This window comes from Syngnathus floridae, chromosome 9 (genome assembly GCF_059516105.1).
Source record: "Syngnathus floridae isolate MCC-2025c chromosome 9, RoL_Sflo_1.0, whole genome shotgun sequence".
Classification (NCBI taxonomy): Eukaryota; Metazoa; Chordata; class Actinopteri; order Syngnathiformes; family Syngnathidae; genus Syngnathus; species Syngnathus floridae.
Genome location: NC_142421.1, coordinates 777501 through 792215, shown reverse-complemented (window position 1 = coordinate 792215; position 14715 = coordinate 777501). Strand labels below are relative to the sequence as shown.

The 14715-nt window shown below is 44.1% G+C and overlaps 1 protein-coding gene across 1 annotated transcript in view; it reads left to right on the top strand.

Annotated features, from left to right (window-relative positions):
- The first annotated feature begins 1935 nt into the window (after positions 1-1935).
- LOC148392776 (sodium/potassium/calcium exchanger 3-like) overlaps positions 1936-14715 on the top strand; it is a 25117-nt gene continuing 12337 nt past the window's right edge. The window contains exons 1-3 of the mRNA XM_088385339.1: positions 1936-2010; positions 2085-2373; positions 10390-10515. Coding sequence (XP_088241465.1) covers positions 2184-2373; positions 10390-10515 — 316 coding nt within the window. The 5' untranslated portion in view covers positions 1936-2010; positions 2085-2183. The remainder of the gene's footprint in view (positions 2011-2084; positions 2374-10389; positions 10516-14715) is intronic.

Below are 14715 nucleotides of genomic sequence, written 5' to 3'. Positions count from 1 at the left end.
GTCATACATTGAGCAGTGAACGCGGGTGTAACCTGTGGCTATACATCTCTATGTTTACACTGGAGAAACGCCTTGGCGGAATGCAGCAAGTTCTACCATATGCTCTTTTGATGATGTAATCTTGTTACGTCATACTCATTTGTATCCATGATTCATGCATGTGTGCACATGAAGCTTTGATGGTGGCTGGAGCGCTGCTGCAGTGTACTGAAAGTGATCCTAAAGGAGTTGATGCTCCCTCCCGCTTTTCCATTGCAAGTGTACAGTGTGGATGTGGACTTGCATGGATTATATGGCATTAGTTTGGCCACATTAGGCTTGCTGAAGGATTAGTCAACTCGCTTTAGCAGAAAAGCAGATTTGTCAGTCATGCTGTATTTCACTCTTATTTTTAATGTCTATATCTCACATTAGTCTTGCGCACGCCCACAAAACCAAATGAAGAATCAAAGCCCCCTTGAGGCCTTCAATCAAGGAACATCCAACAATAGCAGGAGGATTTGTATGTTTTTCAAAAGTCCTTTTTCCTGCACTTTGATTCATAACAAATCAAAAGGAGTCTATGAATGGCTATCGAGAGCATATTGTTGAAAATACCTTTTCAGACGGTTTTCATGTCAACTATTTCTCGATGCGTGCACATCTGTGGAAGTATAAACAAAGTCCCTTGACAAAACACTCCCTAATCTTCTTACAGGATTATTCATCCAGATAGCAACTCTGATTTCTTTAATACAACCTTTCCTGTCTACACAAGTTGCAAATGTTTTCTCAAAAATGACACGCCCCTCCCAAACAATTGTATAGCGGGTTTGGGTCGGACTCGTGGGAGACGACTGCCGAAAGGTACCTTCAAGGTACAGTGTGTGAAATACACTTGCGACCCAGTGGTGAACTATAGAATGCAGCCAATTGAGTTGGTTGCATGTTCATTTGGAATTTCTTCAGCAGCGGTGGAAGGAAAATGTCATCACAAATGACAAGCAGAAAGATGGTGGCAACCTAAAATGAGTGGCTCTTGCTATTTTGAGGTCAGACATTTGAATGAACGATTGGCCAAATTGAATTTTAAAAGTGCATTATTTCATATGCCCTGTGATATTCATTGTGGGCCTCACTGAACATTTGTTGAGAGTGTGCACCTGGTCTATGTCCAGCTGTGTGTGAGTGAGTGAGTGAGTGTGCAAGAGTGTCTTCTGCCTTCAGCATTATGCACCTCTGCAAGGACAGGAGAAAACAGGATTAGTGCAAAGGCTTCTCACATGAGACCTGATGTTGTTTGGTGCTGCACTACACTGCAGCTGCAGATCAATTGTGACAGCTCAATTTCACTGACCATGACAAGTCCCAAGTGCTTGAAACATCGACCTCTCCCTTTCTTCTTCTGCTCATTGCCCAGATAGCGTTTTCTATTTAAAAATAAAAGGGTCCTTCAGATGTCTCAAGTGCAGAGAGGCCAAGAAATTCAGCCCTTTGAACCGAATGAAGTAGCGAAGAGGAAAAGCGAAACCCGCGCAAGCAAGAACGAGGAGAACGTGCAAAATACACACAAGGAGGCTGGGGCTGGAATCGAACCCTGCACTTTTGAACTGTGAGGCGGATATGCTCGCCAGAGCCTCACCATGCCATCTATGTGTTTATGTGTGTTTTTTAAAAAAATAATCTCTTAAGCGTGTGTGCTCCGCAGACTGATACTGGGCCGCCGACCGGTGGTTGCAGACCACTGGAATAGGAGACGGCAACTCTGATGGGAAAAAAAGATTCTGCTTATTTTTCACAACCCAAAGTAGGCAAGTCTTGGATACGGATATGTTTGTTTTATTGTGCCCCTGGTAGGCAGCCAGGTGCACGCCTCACCAAGTGCATTGTAGGCCAAATTGTGGCCAAAAGGTGACATGCGTCGTTTGGCCTTTTATTCTGAAGGTCTATACCGGATATAGCAGCAGGGACGCATTCAATTTGTTTGGCGAGTGCATCGACAAGGCGCTCACATCTGGCAGCTCCACTCCAGTAAGTGAGAGCGAGCGAGCATCCATCCTTCCCATTCGCTGGCCGTGACTCGGTGTCCGTCTTCCTCCCTGCAGCCCAGAGTCGTGCGTCCTCCTCCGTGCACCAGCCAGCCAGCCAGCCGGCGGGCGGGCGACCTGCCGGAACGCTCAACCAACGGAGCGGAGCGGAGCGCCATGGCCCGCGTGGTGGGAGAAGCAACGATGCCTGAGTCAACCGTGGGAGTAGGTGTGATGCTGAGCCGGCGGAGGAGGAGTAAAGGCAGGCGGAGGAAGCGAAAGGACTTGTTCGCCCTGCAGATGTGCTTCATGGGGATTGTGCTGGGACTCGTTGTTGGCCTCAACAATGTGGTGGCACACAAGGAAGGTGAGAAACGCGCAAAGTTCAATGTCAAATGTCAAGCGTGCACTTAGCAATGAGGTTGGTTGCTCGAATGTTTGCCTTTATCTCAATTGGATTGCAGAAACTCAAATTGTATTCCCTTTGATTGAGATCAATATAGAATGTGTCTGTCAATTTTAGACTAAGCTACATATGAGACTAAAATGAATTATTATTATTATTATTATTATTATTATTATTATTATTATTATTATTATTATTATTGTTATTGTTATTATTATTATTATTATTATGCAAAGCATTGTCGCAGGACATATGGTGAGGATCTCTATGAACAACAAGCCAACACAACTGTCAAGAGCTCATTTGCCAGCATTTTTTCCCCGCATTGTTTTGCTGGAAAGAGAGCACAAAAAGTTGTTCATTTAAAAAACAACAACTCATATTTGCAGACTGCAGTTTTAAAATGAAATCTAACAATTTAGGCAGGCAGGCAGACATTAAATATTTGATATCTTAGTTGGTATGTCAAGAAAATTGAGTACAATTTCACTTCATTCGTTGCTACAAATGGCAAAGTCAGAAGTGGCTGACATGCTCTACTTTCAGACATGTTGAGCCTTGACTATTGTTGCGCAAGAACTCAAGTCTGTACTTAGCAAATAGCGCAATAGCGTCTACAAGTTTGCCTTGTGTAAAAAAACAAAAAAAACAAAAGTAGTGTAGTGCTGCTTGCTGCATCCTTTCATGCAGACCGTGCCAGTTCAATTATCGGTTAGTGATGAAAAATGGGTGGGAAGAGCATCAGGCGTAACAAAATCATGCAAGTGACACATGGTGGCCAACCTTAATGGGCCAAGGCAAATTTGCAACCAAGTATAAAAAATAGATCATAAAATAATGACACGGACCTATCGCTTAATTGCTCCACGCTGCACTTGCACTTTTATGTCACCTAATAATCAATAATTGACATTTAGGAGCAAAGAATGGATTTTTTTTGCCCACCCATACATAACAGAAGAAGCCGGAAAAAATGCATGCTGAACATATATATATGTATATATAAATGTTTTTATTGTGCACGTTTTGGACCGCATTAAGGAGGTCTACCGTTTTAAAACCAGTATTTTCTGCTCATTCATTTGAAGCATTGAAGGTAAAGGTTAAACGCGCAGTGACACTCAAACAGTAACTGAATGTGAAATTGAATTCCATAAATTATTGCTGCATGCATTTATTAATACGTGACTAATTCTGACAAGCAGCACGGTGGTGCGTGTGGCTGGAACGGCAGGCTCCCAACGCTGCAACTTGCATTTGTGTGCGGGCCATACTGTCCCAATCCCTCCCTGTATGGCATTTCTCATCTCTCCAGCTTTCATTTCAAAAACATGCATAATGGTCCAATTATTATTATTAGAAGTGTGAATGGTTATACCTATGTCTGGAATTGATTGATGACCTGTCCGGGGTGTACATGTGGAGCAAGTCTGTTAGAAAAACAGGAAGTTTGATGGTTAAGTCGCAACTGTAATTCCCAGATAATGTATGTGGCATGTCCATAAATCCATTTCTCGGTTGTATTTCACCCACTCAAAAAAAAAAAGGTAAATGCCACAGACACAAATGACAAACGCTGTATATGAAGGAGGGATCAGCCATATGAGCTGCTATTATCTCCAGGTTTTAATGCTCGCTGAACTTTGCTGCTCAAGCTGAAGACCCTTTTCATCCATCTGTGACAAATGGCAAAGACAAATAAAGGCTCATGGTATAAACATGCCATTGACGCTTTCTTGGTATGAGCATTAGTGTGTCCATTACCATATTACATAACTCAGACCTTTGGTTGTTGGGTCTCGTCCTTTGTGTTTGCTAGGAGGATGGGTTGGGGGGGGGGGCGAGTGGGGGGACACAGATGGAGGGAGCACTTTGTACTGACAAAGCCTTGGGACTCAGAGCAGAGGAACAAAATTGGACAAAAAGGAAAACAGACAAGAGTGCAGTGCGTGCTGAGAAGAGGAATGGGAGGGAGCATGTGGGGACAGCTCAGGCTATGAAATAAGAAACAGTAGGATCAAGGAGATGTAGAAGGAATAGACAGAAACACAGGGAGGTGGGATTTCAGTGCGCTAAATTGCCTGAGACAGGCAAGGTGAACAAATATGTCTTACTATTAAGCAGTCTTGCACAAGCCTCATGATTTGATGGGATTACAATTAAGAGGGCTCTGACCTATGATCAGTATCTTAAATCACGCTTTTTTTTCTTTCTTTCTTTCTTACTGTGAGACTTTCTCAAATGGAGCAGGCGAGGGCTCAGGTGTGGGTCCAGATCCAAAGCTGGGCTTGAGGCGCTCCATCGTGCCATGCTAATGTCCACCGCAAAGCTCTCAGAAGGGCCCTGCAGCAGGGTCCTAGGCCTACTTGGCTAACAGTAGGTCTGCGGGCACATTGGACTCTGGGATGTCACAATGGGGACAAAAAGCCCCAAGGACGCGGCCTGATGAGAGACGGCAAACCGTGGGGCTGAGCGTAAACTAGCTCTGCAGAAGAGGTCTGGATGTCCTCATCGGGGGCTGAGCGGAGACACACTATGACCCACGGGAGACCCAACTTCTAGGGTCGGTCCAATTTTGAACCCAGCACTTGCTGTGCTTCCTCTCATTGTAAAAAAAAGAAAGCCAGTGATTGCCAGGTCCCACCTCCCCGGTACTCACACAATGCGTGGTCTGATGCCTCTATTGTGAGGGAGCCTGGGGAGGACGAGTGCGCTACAAGAGTCCAACGCTTCCTCCATCCCCATTTCATCCTTGGGCCCTTTTTTCCAAGTGCCGCCTTATGTGAGCTGTGTGGGGAATGACGTTGTTATAAAAATAAAAATCATCATTCAAGCACAACTGCAGAGATTTTACAATGGAGTGGCGTGGAAAAGTGGTGACGGCATCCGCTCAGGTGGGATGACTCCCTGTGGCGTGACATGATGGCGGAGAAAGGTAATTGCTGACAGACTGAACTGGCACTTGGCTCTGTTGACAATGAGGCCCTGCTCGCTGAATCATTCCGACAGCGGCCGGAGACGTGTAGGTCGCTCCTTCGCATTTGCCATGGCGAAAAAAAAATGACGGCTTAACGATCAGCACGGCGTCCGTGGCGGCGCAGGAAATGGAAAAGGTCCAAGGGTGCGATGACGGCTGTCTTTGGCACATCCTTCGGGTGTACCTGATGGTGACCACCATCCTACCTACATACCTTTCTAATGTTACAGCCAAGAATGTCGTACATATGTATGTACGTACGTACACGTCCTGCGATTGACTGGCGAGCTGTCCAGGATACACACCGACTTTCACCTGAAGTCACCTGGGAAAGGCTGAGTGAGGATGAGCAATATAGTAAATGGGTGTTTGAAAAAGAAAAAAAAAAACTTCCCAATAAGTGCCAACCATTACCTTGGTCCAAATAGCTGCAGGTGTGAGTCACTCAAAGCCTTTTTTCTTCATTGTACTGCACGGCACGGCACGCCACGCCACGCCACGCCACTGTGTGGGTGAGCTTAGAACACTTGTGTCCTTGAATATCAACACTGCAGGAGGCACCTAGCACATTGCTTTTCATTGACACTAATTGTCTTTGACTGGTCCCACTGAAAAAGAAGCTGCAGTGGGACATAAGCAATCTGAATATTTGAGGAGTTTGAAGGTTTTGACTCTCTCCACCTGAGTCGAGTGATGAGAGGCGGTGGGGGCAAGCTGTTCTTTCCTCCGCTTCAATAATCATCTCTTTTGTCTTTACAGCATTTAAAGTGACACCAGCTGAGCAACCTCATTTCCGTCTCTTTTTCTCATCGGTGATCCGGCCAATGAATGTCATGTCATGTCATGAGAAAACCTGATGAGATTGGTGTTTCCAGATTGAGGGCTGAGCGCGCACACACACACAGACTGTCCTTGTGCCTGATGTTTGGATGCCAAATGTGATTTTGTGGAGTGTGTGTGCAGCACCCCGTTGCAGAGGTGGCTGTTAGTCTGAGCCATTCTGGCATGGCTCTGTTGAACTCTGAGCTGTAGTCAATAAACAGGTGTCCTTTCTTTTCCAAGGCATGTGAGGGCGATGTCATCATCATCATCAGTGAGCGGTTCCCATGATAAAGACGGTCCATGTCATCGTGCCTACGATTGCCTTCTTTATTTCTGATGAAAGACCTGTAGCCGCTTTTTCCACCAATTTGGCTGTCAGCATTTTAGCATAGCTGCAGAAAGGACTACTTCTGTCAAGTACCTATTGTTGATTGTTCCTCCACGTCATCAGCTTAGCCTAGCGTTTGTGACGTGTGTGCTGGTGAGTGGGGAAAATAGTGGCAGTCAATTCCTATTTGATAGAAACACAATCAGTGAATTCCCATACTGTGTTGAAATTTGTATCCATCTCCTGAGTCGTCATTTTCATTCTAAATCAGAGGCAAAAATATCATCATATACCAATGTATTTCATCTCTTAATAAATAATTGTATAAAAGTAGTGTCAGGTCGCAGACAGAGACACAGAGCTCTCTCTCGCTCTCTCTCTCTCTCTCTCTCTCTCGCTCTCTCGCTCTCTCTCTCTCTCTCTCTCTCTCCATGAGCGATTAGCCTGCAGAGCCTTTTCGTGCACCTCACCTGAACAACGAAAACAATCACAGTGCTACTCATTTCTATTAAGCTTTTTAATCATGCCAATCTGATGAATCATAACTCTTTGGTGACTGGGTGGCCATGTGGGTGTCTCTATTTTCATTTCAAAGTCCAACACCAATGTCAAGCAAGGCAAGCAGCAGAAAACATGAATTCTAATGTGTGTGTGCGCTGGAGCACCAAAACAGAGCTTTGGAGTGATGGAAATGATCAAAGATGACGCAACACACAGTAAATTGCATGGCAAGGCCAATGTTAAAATACATTCGGCCTGAATTCACTGCTAGTCCGAGTTTGGGGAATTTGCATCATCATTGACTGCTTTACTGTCTGGTGGAACACATTGTATGGATGAGCCTTTGATCTATTTTGCATTTTACAATCATACCAGTGATGGATCCGGAAATAGACTTCCTTCTCAGTTTCAAGTTGCATCGCCCTTTTTGATATCGGGGGGAGCAGGAAAGACCTGGAGCTCGCTCGCTCGCTCGCTCGCCCCTTTTGTTGTTTTTGTTGCAAGAAATGGCATTCGTGGCAGTGGGTTTCCACCAACTTAACTTGAAGAAAAGCAAAGTGCAAATTGGTAGAACCTGTGCACCGAGGGACGACTCGTTGACCTTTGCTTCACATCATACGTGTGAAACGTCACACTGAGCTGTTGAATTTGGCACATCATCAAATGAAATGACAAAGACTGATGGACATAAGCTGTGACCTGACATGAAGGCTTGCTGTGTAAATTCACATTCAGATGGTCATTGATTGCGCTCACTTGTCAACTGGCAAGTGGCATTTCAGTATTATCTATTATTATGTTTCGTTTTTTTTTTTTATTTGAGGTACTTGAGCTGCCGAGTTCACGGCTAACCTAATTCGTTGGTTTTCTTTATCTTCATTGAGTAATGGGTTGAAAGATAGAGGGTAGCACCTTTGTCAATAAAATGATTGTTACGGCCAAGTCACAGAATGGCAGCTTCATTGTTGATTTAGTTTAGATTCATTTAAAAAACATTCATTTTTAGATGCATACACACTTAAGGAAAACAATCTATGTCATCATATCATTTTCCATCAACTCCTCCTTGAGACCAGAATAGGAAATAAGTCATGTTTTGGGAAGATTATTATATTCCAAAAGACACATTGTGAAACGGTGTGTGTCAAAAGCACAACACGTTGGATTGAAAACAAGATCATTGTCAAGGTTCAGACATCAGAGTATGAGCATTTTATTTAGGATTTGTTTGATCACCTCTATAATCCAACCGGAGCAAAATGATCAAATAGACCTTTTTAGGAAATAATGCTCACCTTCCAGATGCTTAATCACATGCTACCTCTTTTGCTCCACACCAACGTGGCCTGATTCTTCTTCTCTCTTGGGACACGGACGGAGCGAGCACAATGTTTCAAGATACTCACAAAATGTAAATGGACCGCTCATGATGTTGGACACAAAGCTCAACGATACGTACATGCATCTGCCATACCTGAGCCCGGAAAAAGGAAGAAGAAGAAAAATACCTGACATGCATGTAAGGAATGGAAAGCATCTCTGTATACGTACCTAGCCATATTCTTTCATGCATGAACACATCTGTCAAAGAACGCTAATGAAGATGAAGGAGCTAATTAGGGACGACATTGAGGAGCGATGGGCGGCCGTGTTATTTGACGTTATGGGGTCGACTTGGACCTATACCCGTCGGACTCTGGACAATATAGGACACATCAAGCGGCGAGGATAGGAATGTGTTTGCTATTGGGAGAAATATGTGGACAAGCAAGCAAGCATGCATATCTCTTGATGCTAATGATTTCCCACAAGCATTTTCTTTTTTTCTTTATATAACGCTCATCTGATAAGAATGCACTGCATAGTTGGCCTAGATCCAGAGGCTGGAAGACTTGCGCAGGTACGAGGAGATCCATCAAATTAAACACGCGCGTATTCCAGTGTGTATTTCAGTTCACATTTGTAATGGTATCATTAGTAAAGGCCAACAATGAGGTCTGTGGACAGAGGCTCTCTTTTGTCTTGCTTCACTGCTAATTTATCATCACAAAAAAGCCTGATTGATCTGAAAGGGTGTGTTTGGCGTGAAGATTAGGATTTGCAATTTTATTCCTTCTTGTGGCTCGGTTCAGACCTCTTCAAATCAATGACTTACCTCATGGATACTGTTAGTATGGAGGACGTTCCATGCTCTTCTGCTTCAGTCATCTTCTGTTGCAGTCTACTGCAAGGTCAAAATGTAATTGTCCATTTTTTTTCCACCTATTTAATCCACTCATGTGCAATCCCAGTCATAATTTCGTTCCGCAGCAAAGCGAAAGCGGACCGGCTCTCTTGCGGGTGATAGCGTTATTATGAAAATAGATTGCTTTGACCTTGTCATATTGTAGTCTTATGTTTATGTCATATGGACACCGCGTCTACCAAAAAGGACATATAGTAAGTAGTAAGAGGACATTAAGCCTGTGGAAAAGCAAGGGCGGCCTAGCACTGATGCAGCTTGGCAGATTGCACCCTGGGGTTCTCTCTGTAGAACCGTACACAATACAACGAGCACTGTACGCTTGCTGTGACTTGTGATTTTGCCCCAAATAAGGACCAATGCAACCTGCTTTTTCACCGAGAGCCAAAACCTTCCAAAGCATTTTTTGCTGACCCTCTTCATTCTTACAGTTTTGTCAGCGTTGTACGTCAGAACACCAACAATCCAAGGGGGACTGGAAGCCAGGAAAAATATGAGAGAATTGTGCAGCCCGGTGGGATGGTAGCGCTTGAAATCCATCTCCAAGAAATTGTGCCGTAGCTGCCCTCTACAGCCTTGTGCACATTCTGTTCTCCAATCTGCTTGCAAAATCTATCATGTTCTGATAAATTTAGTGTAGACTGCTTCTATTTATGGAAAGTCTGCCTATGCTGAGGCCTGTTGCATGGTGAGAGAGGAGATGGATTGGAAGAGGGCTGCTTGCGAATGCAGTGACCTACATGAATGAACTGGAATGGAGCTCGCTCGCCATGCCTCCATATCAGCCAGCGTTCCTGCAGGAGGGTGCATATGTCATCTCTCTTTGTTCTGTGGCAAACGGAAGGCTTAGCAAATATCCATAGAATGTCAATTAACACTGGACCTTCAACTCTGGCTCTCAAATGAGATTGATGTGCGCCAAAAGTCGTACATGGGCTTTCTTTTGCGGAAAAGACACTTGTTCAGCCCTGAAATACGTATGTTTGTTTGCCGAAGTTGGCAATTTATTTATTTATTTATTCATAAAAGCTGAGTTTTCGGGTCTCTGTCATGATCAGCACTCACTCACATCTTCCTCTCTGTTTTATCCCATTCCGACTCTCTCAGCACACCACGTTTCAAGCGCCGTCAGACCGGAAGAGCCGAGGTGGGAGAGTCGTCACCTTCTGCAAGACTTCTATGACAACCAGTCGAAGCTCTTCTCGGAGCTTGACAAAAACTGCACCGAACCAGGTAAGACTAGTCTAGCAGAGAAGAGAAGAGAAGAGAGACTTGTTCCTTGGACAGTGCTGCTCGGCTCAAGTCAAATATACTACGTAGTTGTCCCCAACATACTACGTAGCTGCTGCCCACTCCCTGGTTGTGTAACCGATGTTGTCTTTTTGCGCACTATTGTGTTGTTCTCCTGGCACACAGCGCACGAGTGTTTTACATGTGGGATCCCGGCTGGGCCTGAACAAGGCTGATCCCCTGCCAAGCATTCTCTTGATCTCATTGTAAACACACCACACATGTATTGCACACGCTCGCTCGCTCGCACACTCACTCACTCACTCACTCACTCACTCACTCACTCACTCACTCACTCACTCACTCACTCACTCACTCACTCACTCACTCACTCACTCACTCACACACACACACTTCATTTTTCACTTTCAAGATCCGTTTGTCATCTCATTGGATGAAGTGCAGCATGTTAAGGACACAGTTCCTATTGAATTCAAATGTGAAACACTTACGTAATAGGGATGATTCTTCTTGCTTTCATCTCTCTCAAATCCGCAAGTGGAGATCTTGCAGCGTACCTGCATGACGGTACATTTGTGCGATTTGTGCATGGCGTGCGCTCCAAGCGCCCTGATTTGAATGCAAAGGAGAGCTTTGACTGCGATCGGACGGGACTCGGTCCCGTCGTATCCCATCGCGGCGCACGCCGCCCTATTTGGCCCATTTCTACCTGTCTGGGAAAATACAAAAAGAAAGAAAGAAATCTCCACTGACGGCGCTTTGGGCTCGACTTGCACTGAGCATAAGAATGGGGCCTGCTGTTTCCTTGTGTAAAAATAGAACCTTTGTTGATGTGTGAATTTGTTTAGGGAGATTTGGCCCAAACACATGAGAGGAAAAGGGAGGCACCATGCACCAGCCGTAAATGCCAAAGAGTGATGCTCACGCACGTGACAGCACTGGCCCCAAAATAGCCAGGCCTTTTTGTCAGAATACTTCCTTGGATATCCTTCAAGGTGAAAAGGCTTGCAAGTCTCTGATCCAGCATTCCTCCCACCGACCGACTGTGTGCTAGTAAAGTGCTGGCTGAGGGAGGGAGGGAGGGAGGGAGGGAGGAAACGCTTGGACTTACTTTTCTATAGATCTATTTTTATGGTCTGTGTGAGTCACAGCTGTGGCTGGAGCGGTGATATTTTCTCTGTCCATCTCTCCAGAATGGTTGCTTTGCCTTGAGGAAATGTCCGCTTAGTAAACTTGCGGATGAACCGCTTTAATTTTTTTTTTTTTTTATCAGTCAAAGAATAGGGAGGGACGTGTTTTTCAGGTTGGTCTCTTCTTTGGAGGCAAATCAACCACTCAATTAATTTCATGTGCAATTTGATTTTACAATCTCTAATCCAGATGGTTATTTCTTCAACATGCACTACTTTGTGTACTTTCCTGCCTTTACAAGAGTGAACATGGCATTTTTTGAAAAATGAGGGGGAAGCTGTGCGCGGCCATGTATGTGAAATGAGAGTCGACACTTTAGAACCATTGTGCTGATCATGCAAATTTCTTTAGCTTTGAAAATGGACTCTCATCCCCCTGCTGCCATGGAAACCAGTGCACTATGTCACCGGTGCATGTACGGTGCGTGTACCGTGTGTGTGTGTGTGTGTGTGTGTGTGTGTGTGTGTGTGTGTGTGTGTGTGTGTGTGTGTGTGTGTGTGTGGTTGTTTACTTGCTAGCAATGCACGTTTTACAAAAAGTAAGCAGTACTTCAACAGAACATTTTTTTTGTTTTTCCACCAATGCAGCAAACGTTATGTTCACTCTACTTTCACTCTTGTCTAACATTTAATATCTTTGGCGACATTATTTTTCTCTGACTTGCTGTTTGAGGGATTCAACTAACTGATGTCATCTATTTTTTTTTATCATGAATGTAGTACTGTAATTTTTCTTTCTGCCATGTTAAGCATCTCTCCCTGTCTCTCTCTCTCTCTCTCTCGCTCGCCCTCTGTAGCGCTTGCCTGCATTTTGTGACATTCAAGAGTGTTCAACCTCAGCAGGGATGTTACCATTTCCAAAGTGAAAAACTTGATCCGATGGACCTCAGACAGGCAGTCAGATACGTCGTTATTTTGGGAAAAGGTCAGGGACCAAGATAACACAGTTTAATTGAAATAAAGTCTCCTCAGCCGCACAGCTATTAACATAATGCCGAATGTGTGAAGTCGGTAACAGATGGAACCGGAAACAGCCAAACGCCCTTGTTCATTTTAATTGACCTAAAACTGCATGCGTCATGTATTTTCTTGACGTTTTTGTCAAATTTAATTGTGACAACCAGATGGACTTTTCAAACACCCAATACAAGAATGAACAAAAAGCTTTAAAAAAACGGAATGGCTCTTATTAAAAAATAGTGGAAATTGTCATTTTTTACAACTTTTAAAAAGTGAATCACATGATATGGCAGAGAGTTGTTTGTTCTAGAAAAACATGCCCATTCGCTGTTTTTGTTCTCGGGTCACAGTCATAAAAATAGGTCCTCTGCATCATTTCTTTGAAACATTTTGTTGTTGTTTGCTTTGATAAATTGATGTTGTTTTTTCACATGAGATGTGTTTCAGATGTGCAATTTTCACAACAGTGCACATCTGTAGTGAAAGTGACACTAAAATAATGCTTTTAATTTTCTCCTGTTGTATTACCTGTATTTTTCAACATTGATCATTTATTTTTGTGTGTGAAATTGTGAATGCATTTGTGATTTTGCGGTTATAAGTGTGATAGCTGATGCTAAAGTCTAGGAATGGTTGAATGTGCCAATGAATTGAGTTTGTTACCAGGTAAAACAACAAGTTTGTGCATGAAGCTCATTTGCTTTTATTGAAGAACATCAAGATAACAGTGCAAGATTCCAAAAGCATTCATGAGTGTGTGCGGTGTTTACATGACGCTCAAATGTGAGCTGGGAAAGTACAGCCTCCTCTCTGCTCAACTGCGATATGTCAAATCAACGTGTTTGGCAGCTCTCGCTCGCTCGCTCGCTCGCTCGCCCACTCCGTGGCCGCCAAAAGCACAGGCGGCCAGCGGATAAATGAATGACGAGCCTGCCAAGATTATGAAATAGCTGAGATGGAAGAAGCCCAAATGTTCATTTGCGTTCCTGCTTGCTTTATTAATGCTGTTTACGCTCAGTTGTTTTTCATGCTCCAAATGATCAAGCTGCAATTGCTATCAGGTTGCTTGTCAATTGCTTGCGCTGTAGCTATCAAATATTACATTCCAGAAATGATATGATGTTAGAATGGGATTCTCCATGCTTCAAGCTCAGACCAAGACAGGCGTGCGTGCGTGCATGCGTGCGTGCGTGCATTCACTCACTCACTCCTAACCTTTGGTAGGCTCGGCCTGAAACGAAATCATGAGCATAATACCCAGCAGACATACTGTTGACTGGATGTGCTCTCATCATTTGAATAACCAAGATCATATCAGGCCGCGGATAAAAGCGACATTTACTGCCAGTAATGTTTGCGTGTGTGCATGATGGGATTAATACAAAGGCCACGTGTTTCGTCATGTCAAATGTGTGCGCTGTGGGCTCAGCACTTGCGTATTAGGATGATGATTCTTGAGGTGTCGGCTTAATGAAGTAGCTGAAGGTATGTCATGAAAAACATCTCCAGAGGTTCAAGATGTTTATTTGGTGTGCTTTTTTTTTTAAATACCTCTTCATTATACATCAAGCCTGATAATGACGCAGCATTGTGGCCTACTTACTCGAGGCGGCTGCTGCTGCTTACCGCGTGTCAACCTCCAAGTGCACGTTTGTCTCCAGCAGTATTAAAAGTTCAGGGACAGTGTTAAAATAAAAAAACAGGATTCTCTCTTTGGTGCACACCAATCTAGTCTATTCAAACAAACCTGTGAAATATAATGAACGCACGAGACAAGCGGGGCATGTTTTCATCTCTGACACATTGAGTGCTCCATCCGTACTTGACCCTGTTGATTGATGAAAACCTAGTTTTTTGTCTTTTTTTTTGTCGTCCATGGGCAAAATGGACGCCTGTCAGTGATGGATTAAGCAACCTTCCTTCCTTCCTTCCTTCTGACGGACTGGAATGGCCACCTCTGATCTAACTTCTTGCCGCCTCCCTAATTAAATGCCACTATTAGCATGTAACCTTTAGCTCAGCGTTGCACGCA